Below are 27,788 nucleotides of genomic sequence, written 5' to 3'. Positions count from 1 at the left end.
GATGAGCACAGCCCTCAATTGGGGGTAAACAAGCTTATAGTGCTGCATGAGTGATTGTTAAAGGTCGCTGGTGCGATGGTAAATTCAGACCTATGGTCACAAAAACTCAATCTCTCGGAGACTGTACAGCTCAGCGAGCTGAACTACAGGCTTTCAAGATGGCACTTGAAAATACTGATCGCGAATTCCCCACACTCATAGTGTGCGATTCGTATTACTGCTTCCAGTCTTACAATGAATATCTGCAGAACTGAGTTTAAAATGGATTTAAAGATGCAAAAGGTGGAATAATCAAGCATAAAATGCTTTGGGAACAAGTAGTTCTTTTACAGAAAGAACTACAAAGGACTCACATGATCCATACACTGAGTCATCAGCGTGATGGCATTCACGTTGAAGGGAATTCATTGGCTGATGAAGCCGCGAAGGCAGCTGTGCAAACGGCTTCCGTAGCTGCAATCACTCATTCAAAAACAAAAATAGACAGCGAAATAATGCAAGCAGTCACTGCTTCAATAAAAGACAGTGGTAAAACACTACCAAGAGGCTTTCGACTTAAGTACTCATATATAACTGATGCAAATAATGTTCCGTTTGCTCGAATCCCTGGAGTGGGGGATAGAGTAATCCCAAACATGGAACACAGGTTAGGGCTAATCTTAGCAGCACACAAAGGGCTTGCCTCTGCACACGCAGATGTTTCTGCCACAGTTTCATTATTAAAACAACGATACTGGTGGCCGTGCATGAGGAAACAAACCAGAAATTATGTTTTGGAAAGTGAAATCTGCTAGAAAATGAAAGTTTCAACTCCACAGACTCTGTCCCGTGCCCACTGGCTTCTTTATCGGTAGCTAAGGGACTGGAAGAGGCTTCGGCATTCCCTCCAGCCAAAGCTGCTGGCATCAAGAACAAACAAGCATTGGCACAGCCAATAGGTCTCGCCTTTGGGACCTTATAAGTGTTTAGCCATGCAACACTTGATGTTGTTGTACCAAGGATATTGAGCTGGATAACTAAACACGTATAAGGTCCCAAAGGTGAGACCTATTAGCTATGCCAATGCTTGTTTTTCTTACCGCAATTCCTAAAAAAGAGTGCATGTGTTTTCTAGCTCTCTCCATTGTCTGCTACTTCCCTCAAACACTACTTCCCATGTTGCTCCCTCATCCCTCAAGCTCGTCCATTGCTTTCTCCACCCCTTCCTTGCTTTCATTATTTTTATGGCCTTCCCAATTCTAGCTTCAAACATCTTATTTGCTCCCTTGCCTCCCCCTCCTCCCTGATTCATCACTCTTCCTTCTAATCGTTTGTAATTGGATGGGAGAAGTGAAGTGCTACTTTACCAGCCTCCCGGCAAGAACCAAAGTGCAGACTCATGCTCAGTCATTAACCCCTTCGATGCTGATGACGGCTGGGAGCCGTCATGGCACATAGTGCTCGTGTGCTGATGACGGCTCCCAGCCGTCATGACCACGCCCGCGATCGGAATGTGCCGCACAGGAGCAGAATTTCGGCCGCGGGCAAGGGGTTAAACTGATTTACCAACTTCTTGCCAGATTAAAGACTCAAGGCTTATGGGATTGGAAGGCTGCAACCATCTTTAAAACTCACCTAATTCATGTCTTGAAAAATGTTATTGACATATGACACCAAAATGTATCAATTATTAATGCAATAATGACAGTGGGAGAATGTTCGCCTAATAGGCATGCTTGGTTAATTAAATGTTAAGGGGGAGCCAAACCAACCCATGAGGAGGTGGGAGATTGTTTGTTCCACTTTCATGCCTCCCTTATGTTGAACAGGTTGTTCACATGTGATGTCAGCAGACACACCTGTCAGATCGTAACCACTAACCTGATTAATCCGGCCGACGGCAGCATTAGAGAGAAGACAATCTGACCACGCCCCTTCGTGTTCTCCCTGGGCGACACATGAGATCTACCCTCCCAAGTTGAACACAGGGGAAAGGGGGTTGGAAGAAATAATAATGAACAGCGTATGAATACTGGATGAGATTCTCTTGATGTGTCTTTGGATTATGTATTGGTGATCAGCATTTGTAGGGGCCAACCCTGAATGGTGCAACCTGCAGGCAATGTGTGTGGTGGTGGACATTTTGTTGCAACACCCATTGAATTTTGCCAGGGAAAACCTGGTCTTAACCTTGGCGCTAAGCAGCTGAATTTAGCACCAGCGAAAGGTAAAACGCGGGTGTGCGCCGGGTTATTGTAAATACGGCGCATCACTGCATTTTTAGAATGGCAGAGTTCGGCGTTAGCAATCTTGGCTTAGCGCTGCGCTCTGCCATTCTCTTGTAAATATGCCTCTCTACTTTTGAGAGCGCTCTGCTGGGTAGTTGTGTGGCAATTAGGAAAGAAACTACAATTGTATGCCAAGTCTAAGGCGCAGATTAACTAATACTCTGTGCTGGATTTGTCACTTTTGTATCACAAACTCTGCGCAAAGCCTTGACAAGGTATATGCTTTCCAACTCAGATCAGAATTTGCATTGGAATGTTGGCCAATGTAAAGCAAAGAAGAGATATGCCCCATTTTGCATTAAGTGGCATTATTTTGGGATATATGGGCGTTTCCATGCAACCACCATGGGGTTTGACGCTAATCCCTATCTGCTAACAATTGTAGAAAGGGTTTTTCGACAAAAGCTTACGCCTTCTCAAGACAGGCATAACGGAGGAGAAATGTTTGAATTCCTTCACACTTTTCAAACTTCGTAGCACACATTCAAAGTGGGAATAGTATTACGATGTCGTTTTAATACTTGACTGAAGACTCCCTTTCCAATGAAGGGATAAAATACAAAATAATGTTATTTTTATTTAAATAACGGACTCCGAGTTATACAACGGTGTAAACGTTAACATTAGTAGTTCTTTCTACCAAGTGGTAAAATAAGTAAACATTCTATATCGTTTTTTTTTTAGATATTTTATATATTCATATTATTAATGTTCACAGATATTGCGATGAACCTTCAGGTGGTTGTTTTATTGTGAATAAAGAATAGCTCTATATTAATAAATGCATGCAATAAATGATAGAAACAACATTGGGCTTTTTCGAGGCGTCTGTTTAGGTAAAAAAAGACAAGGGAATAAAAAAAAGATGGCTGCCCAAACTGTGTAAGCCTCCATTATCAGTTTTGCATTTGATCTTTCACAACCCACGATCTAATTTTAGGCTACTGTTGTCATGAGCAGCTTCGTTTCCCTCCCCCCAGCTGCTGCTGTTTACATTAGGGACATGCAAATATAACCAAATATTCAGATCCACTGCAGATACGGCCAAGGTACAGCTAACACGAGAAATTCAATCGACAGAGGTTAAGTTCGGCACCTGGCTAAAACTCTAAACAAATTGGGTAGTTGACAGGAGATTATTACCACGTTCTATCCAGCGAGCTTGTTTGTGAAAGGGAGTACTAATGACATAGTATTCTGAGCCATTTCAATAAACCAACAATGGAAAATGCTATGCTACGTGACTAAGTCCACAACACTGCTCTGCAACCATGGATCTAAGTTTTCGGCCTAACAGGCCTTTCACCATACATTATTTAATTTAGCTCTGGGTAATGTTGCAGTCTTGATGTGCTCTAAAATATATGTCAAGGGATCCCAAGCCTCCTTGAAAAAATTAAATTTTTAAGGACATATTTGTTTCCTAAGATATCAAAGTCACCTTATTGCGCTGCGTGACAGGGAAAGGGCATGAATGCACCAAACTCAACAATACTCGGTGCGTTCCTGTAAATGTGCTTGCCTAGCGCCAATGCAGGCACATTTCCACCATGTTGCAAGGGTGCCTGCGTTGTAAGCAGGATTGTTTTTGTGCAGGAAGGAACACCTTCCAGCACACAAACACAATCCCCTGAGGCATTTTTTATTTACCTACCAAATGCATTCCTGGAGCTGTAGTCCTGGTTATCATCAGATTATACCTTTGAACTAAAACATATGCAAACAATGAATTGGAAAAGAAAATCCAAGTTTTACAGCATTGCGTCATATGAGATCATCCGGTAACTTTACTTGTGCGTAGTCTTTTAGTGTCAACATGCACAATTGGCAAGTCCATAGTAGAAAAACAAGAAATGGAGGTGTGAGCTTGAGGCTAAGGCTCCTTCTCTGAAGTCGGTAGAGGTCAATTCGGCTCAGAAAAAACAACAAAACACATACAGCCTTATTCATCAAGGCCAAATCGGCTCGCAAAGGGCCAGATTCTGAGAATCTGGCCCTTTGCGAGTGCGATTTTTGCATTTGGGATTCATCATCCCAAATGCAAAAATCGCTGATTGCGATATCGCATTTTTGCGAGGATTTACATTTAAGGAATCTCTATTTGAGATTCCTTAAATGTAATTCATCATCCACATTTCTTTTGCGCATTTGCAATTTCTGGCCGCAATTTACCGCGAGGTCAACCCTCGCGGTAAATTGCGAAAACTCAGAAAAATGCATTTAAATGCATTTTTCTGAGTTGCATGTTACACACACACATGTCCTTTGGACATGTGTGTGTGCAACACCTGTGTCAAATGTCATTTGAGGGGTGCTACAGGGTGTCCTTTGGACACCCCTGGCACCCTTCAAATCGCAATCTTATTTGCGATTAGCAAATTGCTAATCGCAAATAAGGAATACTCCCCATTCATTCCTATGGGCCTTTTGGCCCATAGGAATAAATGGGGAGTTATTCCTTATTTGCGATTAGCAATTTGCTAATCGCAAATAAGGAATCAGTAGGAATCGCAATAAATGTTGCTATTCCTACTTGAATCCCGTTTTGCGAGTCCTTAATAGCGATTCGCTATGAATCGCTATTAGGGCCTCGCAAAACGGGAGATTGATGAATCAGGCTGTTAATCTTGACAACTCCCATAATCTTTCTGCCATTTCCTTTCTCAGTTGAAACGACAAAGCAATTATAAACTGCCTTGGGCGGAGCTAGCCACGCCTGAAGATGGCCACTGATTAGGCAAGCTCCTTCGAATGCTCAACTATCCTCAAAATTATCCTGTGTCTTAACCCGGCTGCTGTGGCTGAAATACAAGAATGTGGTATTGGAATATCACCCCGTTCCGATGATCCGACATTTACAACGAATTGTCATCCAAAACTTGCAGTAATAAGCCTGGAAAAGATCTGCTGAAGTGCGGCCTATTCCACCTGAGCGCGCAGAGCCCTACCCTGTGGCGAGCCAAGACTCGGAGAGCGAGAGCCTCGCGGGACTACGCTGAAAGCTCCGACCGCGCCTCCGTTCCCCCGGAAAACATCCTATGAGCGGACGACTGCGCTCGCCGCTGCCCACTAAGGAGACTGGAGCCGCGTACCTGCTGACAGCGCTCGCCCGTGGTGGCCGGAGGTGAGGGCGGTGTGGCGCGAGAGCTCTGCGGGTGTTGTGGTGACTGGCGCCAGCGCTCTCTGCGAGGCGGGGCCGCTCCGACGGCCTGGAGGCGTCTGGCAACTGCAAGTACGGATATCAACCGGCTTCCTTGCTCCTCACCCGATGTGCTGCCTCTGGACCTTCTCCCGAGCCCAGCACTATGAATAGCTCTAGCTTACTACGCCAAATGCTGAACATACGTCATATATTGGACTGACCTGATTGCTACTGCTGGTGACTCTGCTGCGGTCATTATCCCCACCGGGAACAATCATACACTTCCTGTGTGCTCATTGATCACCTTGGCCCTCTTGCAACAAATGCCACTGTTGGACTACATGCAGCCTGGTATCTGCTTGCTGGTGCCTGGGGGGGGGGGGAGATCTACTAGGCTGCACAAACTGAAGAGCATCTACAGTGCGCATACCGGCAGGGGCTCTCATCCTTCAAATCGAGGTGTCGTGTGACCACGTAACTGGCCTGTACACACCGCGCTGCAGAGTGAAGTGCGAGGCTGATGGCTGGGGTCCTGTGATTTTGGTGAACCACTGATGCGGAGGGCTTTGCTCCTTTAGCCGATCCTTCCCCATCGCCGACACCCATGCGCCCTGGAGGGCTGCTTTTTGCTGTGCTTCCCCTATTGTTGCATTCATAACGTGTTTTGAGTTGGCGACCTCCACCTGCGCTGTATTATCGACCTGCTAGTCCCGCACTACCACCTGACCCACACACTGTGCCGGCTGCATTCTCCTGCATTATTGCATCATGGGCAATCCAGACAGGAACCAACCTATAATTACTTTTGAACAACCGAAAAAAGCGGTTGATACTGACATGGATGACTACAATGCTGCGCAAAAAGGGACATCAACGGTGGGTGGAATTGCTATTGAGGATGTGCAGGCCATGTTTCCTCAATAAAAGTTGCCCTTTCTACCATTGATGTAAAAATAGACTCTCTTAGTACTTGAGTGGATCGAATGTCTGAGCACCTGGACAAACACTGAAAGGCTGGATATGGCAGAGTGACCGATATCGGAGGCAGAGCATGCTCAACAACAAATGGACGCTAAACAAGGGGAAATGGACAAGCACCTTGAAACACTGTTGGCGAAGACTGAAGATCTAGAGTTGTGATCTTGCCGGAGTAACATAGGCCTTTTGAGAATTGCTGAGACGACCAACACAGGGCCCATGGAGCATTATATAGAACAAATGCTAATAACTCTCTTAGGAAAAGATACATTTTCTGACATCTTCATCATCGAGAGAGCTTATAGATCCTTTGCTCTGCCACCGCCTCCGGGAGCCAGACCACGTCCGATAATTGCAAAAATTCTAAACTATCTGGACCGGGATGCAGCGCTCCGCAAAGCTCGAGAACTGGGACAATTAAAGCATTAAGGTATGGATATATCAATCTATCATGACTTTACACCACTTGTCCAGGAGGCTCGGAAACGATTTGTGTCTGTTAAAAAGAAATTACGAGAGCAAAATATCCACTATGCAATGATCTACCCAGCCAGGTTAAGGGTATCGGATGAGGGAAAGACCACGATCTACAACTAGCCGAAGGATGCGCTTAAATGCTTACAGTGGAGGGGATCTCAGCTTCCATGCTGGTAATCGCCGGGGGGAGAACAAGAGGAACAAACTGGTGCATCGGACATTGAGTAGCGGACCATTGTGTACCTACCGCCCGGCTACTAAGTTGCACAAATGAACTAATTGGCAGAGGCACTTTAACATTACAGATAAATGCTTAATGGGACCATTGCCCCTCCAGGCTCATAGAGAATTGTATGGTATGACTCATGATAATGTTTTTATTGCTGTTTAAGTCATCTAAAGCCACAATTATTCTACCACATTAGTGTTGGTGCTCAGCCAAATCCTGCTTAAATAGCGGGCTTTGACGCACGGAGTGAATCTCTGTGTTGTTGGGCGCCCCCTGAGTGACTCTCATTACTGGGGTTTCCGGCTGGTGGGGGGCAGGGGGTAGGGTACTTTCCTGTTTTTTTGGGCTTGTCTTCGTTGTAATTGGGATGACAAAGTGGGCAGGGTGGGTGGCGGGGATAGTTGGAAGGGCTCAACAGTTATGTACTTTACTTTATCACACCACTATACGGTTTTCAACTGTTATCACTGCTCAAGTACATGGAAAATGTATAATTATGTTCATTGTTGCACCACATATAAGTGACCCAAGCACCACACTGACATATCCAAAACATGTCAACTGGAAATACATCGATGCACACTAACGTTAACCCTACACCCTTGAAACTTGTCACCTGGAGCGTTTGGGGTCTTAATAATCTTAGAAAAATCAGACAAGTCTTTGCATACCTAGACAGACACCACGTAGACATAGCCCTGTTACAAGAAACACATTTGATCAAAGGCAGAGCGGGGGGCTTTGGCAACCAATGGGCTGAATTGGTAATGTCATCCTCTTACTCTGCATATGCATGTGGTGTGATGACCCTGATCAGAAAAGGCACGCAATTCTCGCTGGACCAAACATTGACAGAAACACAGGGACAGTACCTCATACTTACCAGTATATTATGAGGTACAAAAGTGGGCCTCATTAATACATATGGGCCAAACATAGATGATCCTGACTTCTTTGCGAATGTATGCACCAAGTTACAAGAGCTCCCTCCTATGGAGCTGTTGTGGGGCGGAGATATGAATTTGACACTTGATAGTACTTGTGATAGATCAAGAACCATGGCTGAGACTCATCCTTGAGCTACAGCTGTAGTACCGAGTGTGCTGGCAGAGTTTCATATGCATGACATATGGCGTATGTGCAACCCACAGCAACACGAAAGTACCCATTCCTCATTTGTACATAATAGTTGGTCCAGGATAGACTATTGGTTGCTCTCAGAACAAGCAGGCACATGGGCCCAGGACGATAGACACCTCCCTAAAACGTTATCGGACTACAAACCTGTCCTATTAACCCTGCTAGTCCCGACACATTCCACCACCATTTATATGGCGGTTCAATGCCAGTTCTCTATTGGACCCCCTCTATTCCGACACCATTCATACAGCGATATAGGACTTCTTCACTATCAACAAACAATCGGTAGATAGTGCAGGCACTCTTTGGGAAGTCTTTAAGATGACCCTGCGCGGTAGCTGCATTAGCACAACTGCAGGTATCCTTAAAGATATGCGCACCCAGTTGCAGTAATGTGAGGCATGTATCCGTAATCTGGAAATAGAATTCGACAACACTCGAAGTGCAGATATATTAGGAAGCATTCTAAACGAAGTACACACATATAACGAATTAGCGGACGATGAATTTAAATTTATCACTAAACGTCATACGTAAGATGGGTGAGGGGGACAGACCGGGCCGAACACTTGCACATAATATAGGTCTAGAGCACAAGCAACACACCGCTCTACAAATGGTAGATGGTAACAATATAACGCATTATGACACTGGCGGAATTCTACGAACATTTATGGAGAACTATGGTGACTTATATAAAACCCCCAATACTGCCCACACGCAGGAGATACCAGACTATGTTGAGGATATCGGATTGGCGTGACTGTTTGACTGACAGTGTGAGTTCCTTGCACAGCCGATCACTTTTGAAGAAGTACAAACTGCTATAAAAACACTTCCAAATGGCTAAGCACCAAGGCCCTATGACTATATGGGGGAATTTTACAAAGTATTCTCTGACTTACTTAGTCCATATTTGCTAGAAATGTATGAAGAGGCATATCATAGTCAGATACGCCCCCAACTCTGCGTGAAGCATTAATAGTGGCATTACTAAAACCTGATAAAAACCCAGAAACGGCGGACTCATATCGGCCATTAGCTTTAATAAACATTAAAGACACTAAGATCATGGCCAAGAATCTTGCGACTAGACTACAACCACTTATGACAGCTATTGTCTTGCCTGACCAATCTGGTTTCATACCCCCTAGATCTACGGCACAATCTTCGCACCATATTCGCTCTCTTACATCAGCTCAATCCCGAGATGGAGGCTGTGGCTGTACTACTCGATGCAGCCAAAGCTTTTAATTCGATTGAATGGACCTATTTATTCACTATACTACAACGTATTGGACTCCCCCTATGCTGATAAATTCAAATTGCGTCCCATTGCCATTTCGCTTTATGCGGACGATTTGGTATTGTATGTCAGGGACCCTGCTACCAATCAATCACCAATACTTAGGGAACATATAAAGTTTAGTAGGCAATCTGGTCTTCCGATAAATTGGTCCAAATCAGCAGCCATACCACTCACTCAAAATACAAATACAAAGGCGATACACATGGACTTCCCACTAGTCTGACAGGATGAGCCCATCAAATACCTTGGAATTTGGGTTCACGCGACTCTGAAATAGTACTCCGAACAAATTATGGCACTGCAATTGACAAATTAGAAACACAAATAGCCCGCTGGATCACGCTTCCACTATCCTTGGGGAATAGGATATCCTTTGTGAAAATGGTAGTCCTTCCTAAGCTGCTCTACCTTTTTACTAACAAACCTATCGCACCGCCAGCACCTATTTTTAAACGCCTCCATACAAATTCGGTTAAATTAATATGGGCGGGGAAACAAGCCAGAATAATTCTACATACAATGACATTGCGATACGCCTCAGGAGGATTTACAGTGCCTGATCTATACTTATATTATGTATGCACTCAAGCGCAAAGTGGAGAAGTGTGGCTCACTGGTTAGAGCAGGCAGACCCTGAAGCAGAGGTCAGACCCGGGACCAGGGTTCGATTCCCGACGCGGCAGGGTGTTGAGCTCAAATGTCCACGGACTCGATAATTCTCGCTTCGGTACCTGACCTAATCATGGGTTCACACTCTGCAACTCTGGGCATTAAGCTTGCTTAATCTCCACAACGGCCTCCTGCGGCGGGATGCCTGGCTTTCACCTTGGTGATGCCCTGTAGGGGCTATCTCACAGGGAAAAACCAGGACGGGTTCCCAAGGCAAGCGCGGAGATACCCCTTCGGGGGTCGATTCTGGCGCTATATAAGAAATGTAATAATAATAATAATAATAATACACTTCCTATTGGTGCCATCCAATCCACTATATGTCGCACCTCACGGTAGAAGATGGGATGCTCATCCTATCGAACTGGCACATATATTAATGCATCATCGACTTCACTTGACAAAACATTAAATCAACACCATACGCACTATAACCCTAGCATGGAAACATATTAGTCACCTCATGGACAAAACTCCGATATAAGCACCAACCACGCCTCTGGCTCAACAACCTGCGCTGTCTGTAAAGGGAGCTATGGATTTATTCAAGCAGGTGGGCATTACAGTGATGGGTGACTTATACCCCAATGGCACGTTCATAGCTCCGACTGATTTAACATATGTGAGTAATCAAACACTTCTGTTCTGATTTGCGTAACATAGGATGTGTGCATCTGTCCAGATACTCTACCCTACATACCCAAATTAGAAACGCTACAGTTACCAATAACCTCCCCGGATAATACCAACCTGGTACCGCGACTCTATAGATCTCTGCAGAGGGAAATTGGGGCTAACACCCAAAAGTGACTTGACAAGTGGAATCTCATACTCAATGCGCCATTGACTGGGGACGAATGACAATCCTGCTGTGCATTCACGAAACTTCTCACTCCTAATGGAAATTTGCGTATTATTCATTATAAATACTTACACCAGATCTACCACACCCCGTTTCACTTACATGGACATGGCCTGAGGGCAGACGCGAGATGTAAACATTGTGGAAGTGACTCGGCTGACTTTGGACCCCTGGCATGGCACTGTAACAAGGTAAAGCTATACTGGGACCAAGTTCTATCTATGCTGAGTGGGATTTTGAATCATAAGCTGGACTGTACACTGCAATTATGTCTAAGTGGCATTTACCGCATTTGAAATCTGCCAAAAAGAAATTGGCGGCCTTATAGCTACTATTGGCAAAGAGGAGGGTGGAAGTGCACTAGGACAGCAGGAAAGCGCCCACCGTACAATGTATAAAGTGAAACTGTATTGACTTCTCAATTGAATTAGTACATGAAGACATAGACAGACTCAGTACCTCCAAAACAATTTAAAAAAAGCAGAAGATGCTACACGCGAAAAAAAGGTGTGATGGTGTTGTCTTCGTGTGACAAACAGATATTAACCCCTTCGCTGCTAGGCCTTGTTCCCTCCTGTGCTAAGCCTTTTTTTGGCTATTTGGGGTAGTTTGTGCTTCGGCCCCTGTAACTTTTAGACCACATAAGGTATCCACGCCAAATGTGCGTCCTTTTTTTCCAACATCATGGGGATTCTAAAGTTACCTAGGGTTTGTGGATTTCCCTGGAGGGGACCCAGAAATTAGCCAAAATACAGCTACATTTTTTTTTTAATTTGGAAAAAAGGCTACAGATGAAAGCGTCTGGTGTTTTCTCTGCACATGGTATAAAAAAAGGAGTTGTGGTACTGAAATCACCATCTTCCCAGCGTTCAGGGACAAGCAGTTTTTTGTCAGTAAACCAAACATTTTTACACAATTTTGCATTTTTCTGGGACATAGCCTATTTTTGCTATTTTTTGTGCTTTTAACCTTTTTCCAGTTAATGGTAGAAATGGTTATGAAAGCAATAATGGATCCTGGAAAGCTATACATTTTAGAAAACTAGACAACATTCTAAATTCAGCAAGGGGTCATTTGTGTAGATATTTCAAATTTTCTTTATAGAAACTAACCGTTGAATATATGAAAAACTTTAAATTCGTTGAAAAAAACAGCCATTTGTGTCAACGTTTTCACCTGTAACTTCTTCTACTTTTATGACAGCTGTTTGAAAGCAATATACCGTTACATCTGCTGGACCTTTCTGGTTGTGGGGATATATATAGGACTTGTAGGTTCACCAAGAACCCGACGAACCCAGAGCCAATAACTGAGCACCATCTTGCAATGTTTTTTTATTATGTACCGGGTATATAGCAATTGATTTGGGAAAATATATACATGGAAAAATCGGTATGGAATACACCTATGTATTTCTGAAATTGGACCAAAATATAGGGTTTAGAAACAGTAGGTATTTGCACATTTCCCAAATTGTGAGTACCCATACTGGCATTAGAATTATAGGTCATTTTTTCAAAATGAATTCTTTTTTACACATTGTCTTTCATTTGGAAGGCTAGTGCCTGTTAATTGATTGCAAGTTTATATAGCGCTAGGATCGACTCCCGGAGGAGTATCTCCGCGCTTCGACCGCTGCGAAACCCTTCCTGGCTTCCCTGAGAGATGGTCCCTTAATGGGTATCTCCAGGGTGAGACCAGGCATCCCCGGCGGTCTGGTGGGGCCGTTAGTGCAGATGAGGCAAGCTTATGCCCAGAGTTGCCGAGTGTGATCGCTGATCAGAGTGGGCACCGAGGCGAGAGAATTATCGAGTCCGCTGACCCTGGTCCAGAAACCTGCCGCGTCGGGAATCGAACCCTGGTCCCGGGCCGTCCTCTGCTCTCGGGTCTGCCGCCTCTAACCAGTGAGCCACACTACTGCACTGTGACAGGAAACAGCCCCAAACGCAACGTGGACACACCACATTTTCACAGTAATAAGGGGCCCTTTTTTTCAAAGAGCCTAGCTGCAGATTTTGAACCATAGCTCTGCCGGCACCTAGGGAAACATATACATTTTTTGAAACCAGACACCCCGGGGAATCCAGGAAGGGTGTCTTGACTGGCTCTCACCAGGTTCTGTTACCCTGAAATCCTTGCAACCAAAAGATTTGTCTCTGTGGTGGAAAGTTCTGGAATCTGCGTGGATCCACAAAATTCCCCCTACTCGGTGTTTCCAAATGTCTTCTGAGAAAAATGGTACCTCACTTGTGTGGGTAGGCCTAGTGCCCGCGACAGGAAATGGCCCCAAATGCAACGTGGACACACCACATTTTCACAGTGAAAAGGGACCCTTTTTTTTACAAAGTGCCTAGCTTCAGATTTTAAACCCTAGCTCTGCCGGCACCTAGTGAAACCTAGCAAACCTATACATTTTTTAAAACCAGACACGGCGGAGAATCCAGGAAGGGTGACTTGACTGGCTCTCACCAGGTTCCGTTATCCAGGATCACTTGCAAACCTAACAATTTGTCCAAAAAAAACACATTTTCCTCACATTTCTGTGGTGGAAAGTTCTGCAATCTGCGTGGATCCACAAAATTCCACCCACCCGCGTTCCCCAAAGCCTTTTGAGAAAAATTGCACCTCACTTGTGTGGGTAGGCCTAGTACCCGTGACAGGAAACAGCCCAAAACACAACGTGGACACACTACATTTTCGCAGTGAAAACTGAGCATTTTTTTGCAAAAAGCCTAGCTGTAGATATTGAACCCTAACTATGCCTGCACCTAGGGAAACCTAGCAAACCAATACATTTATGAAGGATGGTGTGACGTGACTGCCTCTCACCAGGTTCTGTTACCCAGAATCCCTTTCAAACCTAAAAATGTGTCAAAAAAAACACATTTTCCTCACATTTCTGTGGTGGAAAGTTCAGGAATCTGCCTATATTCACAAAATTCCACCCACTTGGCATTCCCCAGTGTCTTCCGCGAAAAATTGTATCTCACTTGTGGGGGTAGGCCCAGTGCCTGCGACAGTAAAAGGCCTCAAACGCAACGTGGACACACCACATTTTCATAGTGAAAAGGGACCCTTTTTTTTACAAAGTGCCTAGCTGCAGATTTTGAACCCTAGCTCTGCCGGCACCTAGGGAAACCTAGCAAATCTATAAATTTTTTAAAACTAGTCACCCAGGGGAATCCAGGATGGGGTGTCTTGACTGGCTCTCACCAGGTTCTGTTACCCAGAATCCCTTGCAAACCTAAACATTTGTCACCAAAAAACAAATTTTCCTCACATTTGTGTGGTGGAAAGTTCTGGAATCTGTGTGGATCCACAAAATTCCAGTCACCCTGCCTTCCCCACAGTCTTCTGAGAAAAATGGTACCTCACTTGTGGGGGTAGGCCTAGTGCCCGCGACAGGAAACCGCCCAAAAAGCAACATGGACACACCACATTTTCACAGTGAAAACTGACCCTTTTTTTGCAAAGTGCCTAGCTATAGATTTTGAACCCTAGCTCTGTCGGCACCTAGGGAAACCTAGCAAACCTATACATTTTTTAAAACTAAACACCCAGGGGAATCCAGGATGGGGTGACTTTTCTGGCTCTCACCAGGTTCTGTTACCCAGAATCCCTTGCAAACCTCAAACTTTGTAAAAAAAAAAAAAAATTTCCTCACATTTCTGTGCTGGAAAGTTCTGGACTCTGTGTGGATCCACAAAATTCCACCCAGCCCGCATTCCACAAAGTCTTCTGAGAAAAATGGTACCTCACTTGTGTGGGTGGGTCAAGTACCCGCGACACGCAAGGGCCCAAAAAATATTGAGGCGACTTCAAAATTACCTATCACAAAACAATCTGATTTTGCAAGGGGTGTCCCATGAGTTTTTGCCCCGGCTCGCCGCCATCTAGGGAAACCTACCAAACCCACACATTTCTGAAAACTAGACACCCTGGGGAGTCCAATGAGGTATGGCTTGCATGGATCCCCCAACGTTTCCCTACCCAGAATCCCCTGCAAACCTCAAATTTAGCTGAAAAAAACACATTTCCACATATTTCTGTGTGGAATCACTGTGGCGGCAAATATGTCCTACCACACAGCGTTATCCTTAGTGTCCCGAGTAAAATGATACCTCACTTGTGTGGGTGTCCAATGCAGAATTTGCTTAAAAAGAAATGTGAGAACAAATAGAGTTTTTTCAGCAAAATTTGAAGTTTGAGGGGATTCTGGGTAGGGAAATGTTGGAAGACCCACGCAAAGTCATACCTTGCTGGACTCCCCCAGGTGTCTAGTTTTCAGAAATGTGTGGGTTTGTTAGGTTCCCTAGGTGGCCGCCGATCCCGGGGCCAATAACCCATGGCACCCCCATTGCAAAACCAGGTTGTTTTGTAATAGGTAATTTTGATGTTGCCTCAATAGGTTTGAGGCCCGTGCCTGTCGCGGGTACCTGACCAACTCATGTGAGTGAGTTACCATTTTTAACGGGAGACCTGGAGGAATGCTGTGTAGAAGGAAAGATGTGGATCCGCGCACTGCATCCATTCAGGATTACTATTCCGACCACCGCTCTGTCTGGAGGAAATGAATGAATGAAATGAAAAAGGATTTATAAAGCGCATGGCTACCCGGGAGCATCCCAGGGCTAGAGAATGTGTTAGCGGGAACTATAGAATTTACGGGAAGAGCCAGGTTTTCAAAAGTTTGTGGAAGGGTAGAAGGTTAGATTCAGTGTGGATGGCCAAGGGTAGGGAATTCCAGAGCTTGGGGGCGTTATAGGAGAAGAGGCGGCCCCCAGTGCTAGCCTTCTTAATTCTGGGCGTGACGGCTACATGCAGAAGGTCAGACCGACGGTTTCTGTTGGCCTTATAAGGTCTGATAAGATCTTTTAGAATAGAGGGGCCCATGCCATGGAGGATTTTATGAGTAGTGCACAGGGTTTTAAAATAGACTCTCTCCTGTATTGGGAACCAGTGAAACGATTTTAAAGCGGGCTTCGCTGAGCACCGATATTTCGTGCCTGTTAGAAGCCTGCCTGCTGAATTCTGGACGAGCTGGAGTTTGGTAATGACTGTTCTAGGGGCCCCCAGATACAGGGCATTGCCATAATCCAGTCTGGATAGGATAAGCCCATGGATAAGGAGTTTCCTGTACTCAGGGGGTAGGAAGGGGAGGATTTTTCGGGTAGTACGAAGCAGGCCATAGCAGGCCCCCGCTTTTTTCCTTGCTTGGGTGTTAAACGTGAGATCCAGGTAAAGCCATGTTTCCAGGCTTTTTATGTCTTGTTTTGGGGTCGGTGCTGGCCCCATACAGGCTGGCCACATAGTCTCTGGTGAAAAGTAAGATTGATTGCCCAGTACCATAATCTCAGTTTTTTCGCTGTTAAGTTTGAGGTGGGAGCTGTTCATCCAGCAGGTGATATCTTTGAGGCAGGAACATAGGTCATTAGGGGAGCGATCCTGCTGGTGCAGGGATACGACAAGCTGGGTATCATCTGCGTAGGTCACCAGTCTAATACCATGAGGGTTAACTATTTACTCCAGGGGGGACATGTATACATTGAAGAGAGTGGGGCTCAGAGATTAACCCTGGGGGACACCACAGTGCAGAGGAGTAGCTTGGGATTTAATGTTGACCTCTAGGACTTGGAAGGTCCTGTTATGGAGGAAGGATTTCAGTCAGGACAGGGCCAACCCGGTGACTCCCACTCCCTTGAACCGTTGGACCAGGGTATGATGGTTCACCGTGTCAAAGGCAGCGCTCAGATCCAGGAGGATCACTGCCACTGATCCTCCTGAGTCGAGGATCTTTCTGGCCTCTTCCACCACTGCTATCATAGCAGTTTCAGTGCCCTGACCAGGGCGGAAGCCCGTCTGGGAGAAGTGGAGTAATTTACCGGATTCGAGGAAGGCGGAGAGCTGGCGATTGACAAATATTTTTGCCACCTTGCTGATTCCGGGCAGTAGGGAAATGAGACGGTAGTTACACAACTTAGTAGGATCAAGCTGAGGGTTTTTTAGAAGTGCTTTTACTATGGCCCTCTTCCAATTCGGGGGGACAGTGCCCTTTGATAGGGAGGTGTTGATCAATTTAGCCATTGGGGAAATGGCGGTGGGTGTGACTAATTTTAAGCTGTTTAGCAGGACTGGGTCCAGCAGGGAGCCGCTTTTAATTGATTGAAGAATGGGAAGAAGTGTTTCCTCAGTGATGGGAGAGAACGATTCTAGGCTAAGGTCCTTGTGATGATGTACAGATAGTGGGGGTTCTGGTGAGTGATCAGACTTATTGGTAGGGATAACTTTTAGGATATTCTGAATTTTGTCAGAAAAGAATTCCGCCAGTTCATTACAGCGGTGACTGGAGGGGTCTAGGGGAGGGGGGGTCTTTTCACAATGAGAAAAGTTTCCCTGGACAAACTGGAGGAGGATCTGATTTTTTCTTCGAAGAAGGCAGCCTGGGTGGATTTGAGGGCCGTTTTATAGGCTAAGACAGATTGCCTGTATTCTTTTTTTTATAGGTATCATATTCTTTTCTCCACGCTCTTTCTGTTTTTTTGCATTGTTTTTTTAAGAGGCGAAGCTCCTTGGTAAACCAGGGGGAATTGGTCTTTCCACCTTGTTTAGAAGCAGTTTTCCTAGGGAGAACTATATCCAGTGAATTCTCAATCCACGCAGAGAACTTCATGTCTGCTATAGAAGGGTCGAGGTCAAGTGGGGGCAAGGAGAGTTCTAATTGTTGCCTCCACTTTCCCATAGATAATTTCGACCAGGGACGTTCGAGGGTGCTAGGAGCTGGTCTAGGGCGAGGATTGGCGGGGATGTGCCAGCTGAGTGGGACTAAAAAGTGATCAGACCAAGGCACAGGTACAGGCTCCAGTGCTTTGAGTTTGGAAAGGTTCGAGAAGATAGGGTCTAGGAGATGACCTTTCGTGTGGATCATTAGATTCTCTCTGATGCGGTGGTCCAACCGCCGACAGCCAAGGGTCCGGAGAAATGTCTGTCGGTGGGACTGCCACAGACCGCCTGACGGAGGCAGTCCCACTGGCATCGTAATGTGCCGTTTAATTATGAATCCTTACTGTTGCACAGACAAAGTGGGAATATTAAATGTAACCCCTCTGGAGTCCAATGCTTTTCCAACTGTTGCACAGACTGGAGTGGGAATAGTAAGTCCAACACTTTCCCTACTGTTGCACAGACTGGAGTGGGAATGGTAAATTAAACCTCTCTGAAGTCCAATGCTTTCCCTACTGTTGCCCAGACTAGAGTGGGAATAGTAAATGTAATCCCTCCAAAGTGCCACTCTTCTCTACTATTGCATTGATTGGAGTGGGAATAGTAAAAGTAACCTCTCTAAATTCCATCGCTTCCGCTTCCTTTACTGTGGCACAGACTGGAAAGCGAATAGTAAATTTTACTCCTCTGAAGTCCAGTGCTTTTTCTACAGTTGCATAGACTGGAGTGAGGATACTAAATCTTACCTCCACGAAGTCCAATGCTTTCCCTACTGTTGCACAGACTGGAGTACGAATAGTAAATTTAACCCTTCTGAAAATCTAAACTTTCACCACTGTTGCATAAATCGGAGTGGGAACAGTATATCTATTATTCCCAGACTTTAATACTTTTCTTAATAATGTTTAAATATATATATGCTTATAATTTGTTCATTTGTTTGATGTTATATTATTTGTTTACATATATAAATATATTTGTTTTGATCTATTTTCATAATATGTTCAGTAAATGCCTTTTTTTGGATTGTATAGATTAATTTGGTAATTTATTTAATGCTTTGCAGTTGATTTGTTTATCTTTTTCGTATATATATATATATATATATATATATATATATATATATATATATATGAAACAGCAATCTCCTTTCAAATGAAAAGAAGCAGAAACCTCAGCGGGGGTGAAAGGCAGCTCCATTTTAATGACAATTCAAAGGCGAATGCATTTCGGCCGGTGTGGCCTTCGTCAGCGCCTGCAATAAATGTTTGAAGAGCCCCACGTTACTGCAGTTTAAATGAGTCCAACCGCACTACGATAGGTGCAAATGTCAGCTCCGCCCCTAAGCTTCAATTATCTCAGTTCAGCTGGTCAGTGCAAGTCAAAGACTCAGAGTCCCAGAAAGCAACAGTGGCTCCCAGGTGAGTGGTGCTCAGGGTCGTTCTCGGTGGAATCCGAGAGAATAGCTGGGGGTTGGGCACTATGCAAGAACGTTCAGGGACCCCACAATTGATGGTGCTGCCTCGGGTCCCCGTGACCTCTTCAGTCAACAATCCGGATTTGGAAGTAAGCAGGGGCGGGAGGGCAATTCAACCCGTCCTGGTTGAGGCGATGCCTCGATGAGCCGCTCCAAATTAGTCCGGACCGCTGGCGAGCCCGGAGAATTTCCTTGACAAGAAAAAAAACAAAACTGCCGTAGCAGGGTCCAGAGTCTCCAAGCCACTTTCGAAGAGGGGGTTTCTGAAACGCGCTTATGGGCAACGCGTGAAATTGATGAAACAGCAATCTCCTTTCAAATGAAAAGAAGCAGAAACCTCAGCGGGGGTGAAAGGCAGCTCCATTTTAATGACAATTCAAAGGCGAATGCATTTCGGCCGGTGTGGCCTTCGTCAGCGCCTGCAATAAATGTTTGAAGAGCCCCACGTTACTGCAGTTTAAATGAGTCCAACCGCACTACGATAGGTGCAAATGTCAGCTACGCCCCTAAGCTTCAATTATCTCAGTTCAGCCGGTCAGTGCAAGTCAAAGACTCAGAGTCCCAGAAAGCAACAGTGGCTCCCAGGTGAGTGGTGCTCAGGGTCGTTCTCGGTGGAATCCGAGAGAATAGCTGGGGGTTGGGCACTATGCAAGAACGTTCAGGGACCCCACAATTGATGGTGCTGCCTCGGGTCCCCGTGACCTCTTCAGTCAACAATCCGGATTTGGAAGTAAGCAGGGGCGGGAGGGCAATTCAACCCGTCCTGGTTGAGGCGATGCCTCGATGAGCCGCTCCAAATTAGTCCGGACCTACAAGTTTTTTTCTTGTAGTAAATATGTCAAATATATTTCTAATAATAGCGTTACATTATATATGCATATATAAACATATACACAAACACACAAATATATGAGTGTATTTATAAAAGTATAAATATTTATAAATAGTTTTAAATATTATTTACATGTATTTGAGTAACATTAAATTAATGTTATATATAAATATATTTAGTATTTACTATTTTAAACTATATATATATATATATATATATATATATCTATTCTAAAAATATTTTTGTATGATTTTTAAAGATATTAGTGTGAAAGGATTTTTTTTCCTGAGACTTTTGTACTTACCATTATAAGTATAGGGAAACAATATTTTTGTAATCAATATTTTTGACACAATATTTCTGTATCTTAATATTGTTGTGATCCATATTGTGTCAGCAATCCACCTACACAAATGGACAGATGCACTTGACATCATTATAGAGCATGCAAAATCCTGCAATGCATAAGTACAAATAATGCCCCAAAGAGTTAAACAAAGATCTCAATTCATCCTTTAGCAACTTGTGAAGTGATACGGTGGGCAGGTTTTAGTTTCACATCATGGGAAATGATTTTCCAACTGTGCTCACTTTGTCCCTAATATGCTCTCATCCAAGACACAAGTCCAACAAAAGGACTTACTTATCAGCTGTTAGGAGGCCTTTGAGTCTGTACCCTCCTGTATGAAAGATTATTTCTTCACTTTCAGCTCTGCTGTGATCAGGCAGGCAGGCAGGTGGTGCGTAGTACACTGCGTACTGTGCATTTTCACTCAGATCCTATCTGTGTACACAGACAATGCAGTGCTTGCCACCTGCCTGCTTGATCACAACCTGACCGACACAGCTTACAGTAAAACACACAACTTCCATGCTCAGGACTTCACAGGCTGGATAGAGTGCATCAGAGGCCGCATGTTGGCCTGAGGGCTATATGCACGCAAGCCAACTCTAGTGTATACAATTGATGAAGAGATCCCGCAATCATCTGCAGTGGAAGCAGATGACATTTGAAAGAGGTGGGCTGTAAAAGTTGGGTATGACTTATGTAGTGAGCAAAACCAACAAGCTTAATGGACAAACGTGGAGTTCGGTGGGGTCTTCCTCTTGAGATTTTTTCAAGGATTGGTAAATGCTCCATTTTACATCTAATGAATGTAGTGAGAAAGCAAGGTTTATAAAGCAGTGGGGACATATAGTCTTCAAAAACAGCCCCATAACTTACTGCATTAATATGTTCAAGAGTTACTGTAATGTGCAAATTGTACAGACCGACAACTTCATGCCCTTTAAAGTGTGTGCTTTTACAGGATCTTGCACTGCATGCTGCATCAACTTTTGAAGAAAATGCTCGGCTCGGTCATATAGAAAGAAATATGTGCAGACAGGTATTTAAGTGGGATGGCAAAAATTGGGAGTTCTGAAAAAGAGAACATGTAAAATACATTTCTGTGAATCCCTTAGAGTGTCACCCAACAGGTATTTTGGTGTCTCGCAGAGATGTTATTGCATCCAGATATATAACACAACAACTACCATGCACCTCACACCTGCCAGTACTGTTGGCTTTGTCAATGGTTGTTTAAGAACAATGAGTAACAACAATGATTTGTTATAAACAATTAACACTGGCAGTGCTTAATTTGTAAAAAAAAACCATAAGTGGCAGGGGTCTAGCCAACAGGCCACTTCTGCTTGCACTGCCCATTGTCGCTGTTAATTACAGTAACAGCATAACTAATAAATCACACTCCTACAAGTGTGACAAATCTGACATTTTCAGGACCCCAAAGTTAAATGAATGATTTTGGCAGCAGGTATTAGTCATTCTTAATGTATATTGAAATAATAAACAACAGTTCTTGTGCTCATCTCTGAATTCAAACAACAGCGGCACCATGTGGCAGACTGCCATAGGTACTGGTGCTGACAATTAAGTTCTGGTGCCAAGCACTGCAATTCAACGGCTCAAATTAAGCACTGAACACAGGAAATGCTTCAAATCTGAAATTGTGAGACTGTGAATTAAATATCACTGAGGCCTGTGGAAGAAGTATTAGACTTCACTTACGGGCGCTTTATGTTAGATATGTATGCCCTTTTTTCTGCGCATCTCATCCATCGTTACATCTTCAACATCATCTCTTTCCTCTTGATCACCCTCTTTTCACTCTCCCCTGAGTACACTTCCTTACATCTTCCTCACTTCACCACCCCCAAAATATAAACTGCACTCACTCACACTCACTTTTGCCTTGCATATATTTTGACATCCATTTACCCCTTCACACATTTACAGAGATTTTCAATTACAACTGGAATACATGAGCATTGTTCTGTGTGCTGGCCAACCCACTGACAGGCACTTTGTTTGCAGGCTTTAGCCGCTGCACTTGATCTCTGAATCAAAGCACCTCATAAACACCTGGCATGACTCAAAGTTTGCACAAGAGTAATAAGATGCACAAAATACAGAAGCACAACATGAAGAAATAGCTAACTCTGTCCGGGAATGCAACATTAAGTAAAACGTGAAATAAAAGAGGAACTAAAATCGCTGACATGCATTACTGTAACATTTTTAACTTTCATTGTTCGGAAATTAACCCATGTTTTGGGCATTTATGTTAAGGGCATAAAGATAGGGCCAGTTTTAACGCAATACAACATGTAACTCTCTTTACTATAAGCACATATTTCTCCCTCTACGTTTGACTCAGATATTTGGATCAACTTTGCAAGGAAACAAAAACCCTCTTTGTATTTTGGTTCAATTTTGCGGATGAACAAATACAGCAGCTCCACTTCTAAAAGGGTCAGCAACCTTCAACAAAAGCCTGGAGTGTCACAGTTGGGGAGGTTAGAATGACCAAGGGTCTTAGCACACTATACATAACACAAGATTAGCATTATAACATTTGCCATTACTGAGGACAAGGCACCAAATCACACGTACTTGCATCCAGTCCTACCATGTGATGAATGGGAAAGGGTGGGATCTATGTCTGTGAATGATGGATGTCTGGCCTCACTCAGGGATGCACACTTCAACGCCGGAAACTAAGATGCAGACAGCCTCACTGGCCTACATTTGATATCAATATAGCTTACAATGGCAATGAAGAGCTTTAGAAAGGTAAGCAATGCCTCACAATGCAGAAAGTTAATTTACTGCCTGGCTTCCGTCTTCTGCTTCAGAGGGAGGCAGGTCAGGCCGCCTGGGCAGACAGTCCATGACCTGAATACATCAATTTATTCAGAGATGAGATCGTATCTCTAAGTAAATTGATCTATGTAATATTTTTTATGTAAATGTGTAGGAATTTTAGAGGTGCGCAGCCTCAGAGCCCTAATGGAGAAATTGCCCCTGATCATCTTTCTGGGAAGTGTCTGCAGTCCAGTGTACGCACACAGTTATCCTACATAAATGTACATTTGAGTCCCTGTTAGGTGAACTTGTTAATGTGAACTTGTTGATGTCAAGTAAGCATGTTAGGATGACAGACTTTCATTCTAATAACATTATTAATTATAGTGACATGAAATGTTTTCAATTTTTATAAAGGTGTAACAGGGTCCATAGAAAGGAAAGTATAAGTGAAGAAAAGAGAAGAAAAGACTCAATAAGGGAATGAAGAATAAATGGATGTTAAGAGTGAGAAGCGGCACACAAAAAAGGAGCTATGAGAAGAGAGTGAGGAGAGTGGATAGGGCAGGTGAAGAGAGGAGGACTATGAAGGGATACGTACAGTTGTCTCAGCTTCTGAGAGCCCCGCTTCAGCTGCGATTAGCATTAAGGTTGCTCCATTGGGCTGGCGGCTACCATTGCTGAAATTCTTTTCCAAGATTTCCAACTGATCTTCATCCAGATCAAAATCTTCAGACGGTCGGTACCCCACCTGGTCTTTAGAGCTCATTTTCTGATTCTCAGTCTGAAATAATTGGAAGGATGAAAAAAACATTTTGTTGGTTACTGTGCTATATGGCAGAAACAAATGATTTAAAGAGAATGGGTGCAGGGTCTGGAATTTTATTTTCTGATGTTAACTAGCAGATCTGGCATTGGAATACCAACTGGCAGAGTGGGGGGGGGGGGGGTTGTAAAAAGATAGTACATAGGGACTTTGTCACTCACACTTCCAAGAATCCTGAGGTAGCAAATAATCTGTATTGGCATACTACTCCATTCTTGGCTAACTCACATGATGCCACCTTGTGTCACAAAATTTCGGCTCTCTTTGCATGGTCACCTGATGAAGAGTCGGTGGTAGGAAAGGTGAGCTGGAAATCCATGCACTCAGCAGCTTTCCAGCTACTCTTTGGAGGATCTGAAGAGCTGATGTCTAATATGGGTTTTGAAAACATCCGAGAACATTGGAAAGAAACTCAGCTAGCTAATGTTTGTAATGGGATAGAGAAAAAGTTGGTGGGGGAAGGAGGCAGAAGTGCCTCTCCTCCTCCAAGGCCCCTCCCCCCTTTCTCTAACACGTCGAAATTTGTTAGGTTGAGCATTCAAGACCTCTTGTGTATACTTTAGTATATACTTATGTACTTTGTGGGCTCTGGAGATCAGCTACAGGACTTGTCTGCTTCCGCTTAGGGACTTTTTTTTCTGTTCAACTACTTCTATTTAACTGTCTTGATAGAAAACAACCAATAGAGGTTAGTAAAATACCAGAATCACTTTCACATTCTCTAGATTCCAATCCATAGAAATTGTCTTCCACGAGCACCTGTAGACAATAATATTTATTTAAAATCTTGTATTTTCATTGATATGACCACCGAAGCCCTGGATATTATATTAAAAATAGAGCTTTGGGCTATACCATTTCTCGTTGAAAGGCAATATTTGTCTCCATGTGTCCCATACCTGGCGTGCCACGCAGTTTGGTGCATACTTTCCATTCATGTTACAGAACAGTAGATGTTTCAGCACCCAGGCTAATGTGCGGCATAGCTAAATACATAGAAGGTCCCAAAGGCGAGACTGACTACATTACAAATGCTTGTTTTTCTATGATTGCAAAAAACACAGTTGATGGACAGAATGCAGAACAATGTCTTACATTCACCCCAGTACAAAGATCTGGGCCTAAATCCATCGTTTTTTTGCACTCCACACCACCCTAGGTCAGACAATGGCTACATGCAAATCAGCCTTGACCCTGTGCCTCATGGGAACAGTCCAGCCCGAACTACCAAGCCATGTCTTTCCTAGACCGGAATCAAGCATCCAAGGACCGGTTTCTGGCTATCAGCCTTCTTCAGCCTGGATAGCTTGACTCCAGTTATGTGGAGAGCCTGGGACTCACGTCTGAGCATACCCAGCCCACTCGGGTGAAAATTGCAAAAAACACAGTTGATGGACAGAATGCAGAACAATGTCTTACATTCACCCCAGTACAAAGATCTTGGCCTAAATCCATCGTTTGGTACAGGGGTGAATGTATGACATTGTTCTGCATTCTGTCCATCGACTGTGGTTTTCGCATTTGTCACCCCGAGTGGGATGGGTATGCTCAGACGTGAGTCCCATGCACTCCACACCACTGGATTCAAGCAAGCCGGGCTGAAGACGGCTGGAATGCCAGAAAACGGTCCTCGGAAGCTTGTTTCCGGTCCAGGGAAGGCATGGCTTGGCAGTTCAGGCTGGACTGTTCCCATGAGGCAAAGGGTCAGACTGATTTGCATATGGTCATGTCTGAACTGGGGTGGTGTGGAGTGCAAAAAAACGATGGATTTAGGCCCAGATCTCTGTACTGGGGTGAATGTATGACATTGTTCTGCATTCTGTCCAACTGTGGTTTTTGCATTTGTCACCCCGAGTGGGATGGGTATGCTCAGACGTGAGTCCCATGCACTCCACACCACTGGATTCAAGCAAGCCGGGCTGAAGACGGTTGGAATGCCAGAAACCGGTGCTCGGAAGCTTGTTTCCGGTCCAGGGAAGGCATGGCTTGGCAGTTCGGGCTGGACTCTTCCCATGAGGCACAGGGTCAGACTGATTTGCATATGGCCATGTCTGAACTGGGGTGGTGTGAAGTGCAAAAAAACGATGGATGTAGGCCCAGATCTCTGTACTGGGGTGAATGTATGACATTGTTCTGCATTCTGTCCATCAACTGTGGTTTTTGCATTTGTCACCCCGAGTGGGATGGGTATGCTCAGACGTGAGTCCCATGCACTCCACACCACTGGATTCAAGCAAGCCGGGCTGAAGACGGCTGGAATGCCAGAAACCGGTCCTCGGAAGCTTGTTTCCGGTCCAGGGAAGGCATGGCTTGGCAGTTCGGGCTGGACTGTTCCCATGAGGCACAGGGTCAGACTGATTTGCATATGGCCATGTCTGAACTGGGGTGGTGTGGAGTGCAAATAAACGATGGATGTAGGCCCAGAACTCTGTACTGGGGTGAATGTATGGCATTGTTCTGCATTCTGTCCATCAACTGTGGTTTTTAGGTTTCGCCTATTATCATTCGCTTGCGAATGTAATAGGCGAAAATTCAAGGGCTCAATCGACTAGTGAAACCACTGCGGTTTCTTCACAGTGCATGTGAGTCATGTGACCACAAAAGCAGGTCACGTGACCACACAAGCACGAGCATCTCCCTAATCCGCCTGCCTCCCTCGCTCGCATTCACGCCCCCCCACCAGGCTCTCCCGCCCCCATCCGGCTTCCCTCCGGCCATTTGCCTGCACAGCCTGGGGCGCTGCATGTTCATTGTTGCATTCTCCCACCCAGCCTTTGATTTCCCGTCAGACGTTAATTACAGCGCTTCGCCATTAACGAGGTAGGTTTGCGTTTCCTATCCGCCTGCATTCACGCCCCCCCACCAGGCTCTCCCGCCCCCATCCGGCTTCCCTCCGGCCATTTGCCAGCAAGGTTTTCTGGTGCACAAGTCACTGGCGCTATACATAACCTTCACCCGTACTCTACTATTTGCCCGACATAAGGCCCCTCCCCACAACCATGCCCAGGTCACAACCCTCTCTAAGCTTGCAAATTGTTATCTGAATTGTCCTATTGATTTCATGCACTTCCAATCAGGTTTGCGTTTCCTATCCGCCTGCATTCACGTCCCCCCACCAGGCTCTCCCGCCAGGGGCGGATTGGCAAGGCGGGCATTCGGGCATGGGCCGAAGGGCCGGTGCCTCAGTGCCCTCTGTGGGCCGTTTTTTTCTCCCCTGTCCCAGTCCACAGAGAGTGGACTAGGAAAGGGGAGAAAAAAAAACAGCCCACCGAGTGCACGGAGACAGACAGAGAAAATGAAAGCAGCCTCGCTGTGCGGTCGGACAGCGATTGTCAGCTCTGGCCTCTCCTTCACCCCTGCCCTGCCAAGCAATCAAGCTAAGGCTGGGCTGGGGAGGGTTGATTGTTTGTAAGAATCGGCCTCCCTGGGGGCCAGGTGTTTCTCAGGCCTTTGAGCCATTTTCACCTCGGCCCCCCTGGGGCCCATGCAGCCCAGAAACGGTGTTAGTCTTAACACCTCGCCCACAGCCCTTCACATTCAGGGCATAGTGGGCGAGGAAGAATGGGTCTTGCTGTGGGGGCCAGGTGATGTTTGGAATTTTTTTATTTATGCGATTTTATATAGTGCGGACTTTACCCGAAGGTGTCAGAGTGCTTCACACTAGGAACAGCAATAATACATGAGGAGAAAAATTACAAGTGGACAAATTACA

At 44.9% G+C, this 27,788-nt stretch overlaps 1 protein-coding gene across 1 annotated transcript in view; it reads right to left on the bottom strand.

The window, feature by feature from the left end:
• HOPX (HOP homeobox) overlaps positions 1–27,788 on the bottom strand; it is a 131,111-nt gene that overhangs the window by 19,350 nt on the left and 83,973 nt on the right. The window contains exon 3 of the mRNA XM_086963195.1: positions 23,852–24,034. Coding sequence (XP_086819321.1) covers positions 23,852–24,019 — 168 coding nt within the window. The 5' untranslated portion in view covers positions 24,020–24,034. The remainder of the gene's footprint in view (positions 1–23,851; positions 24,035–27,788) is intronic.

This window comes from Lissotriton vulgaris, chromosome 3_1 (assembly GCF_964263255.1).
Source record: "Lissotriton vulgaris chromosome 3_1, aLisVul1.2, whole genome shotgun sequence".
Classification (NCBI taxonomy): Eukaryota; Metazoa; Chordata; class Amphibia; order Caudata; family Salamandridae; genus Lissotriton; species Lissotriton vulgaris.
This window is presented reverse-complemented; position numbering and strand designations above follow the sequence as displayed.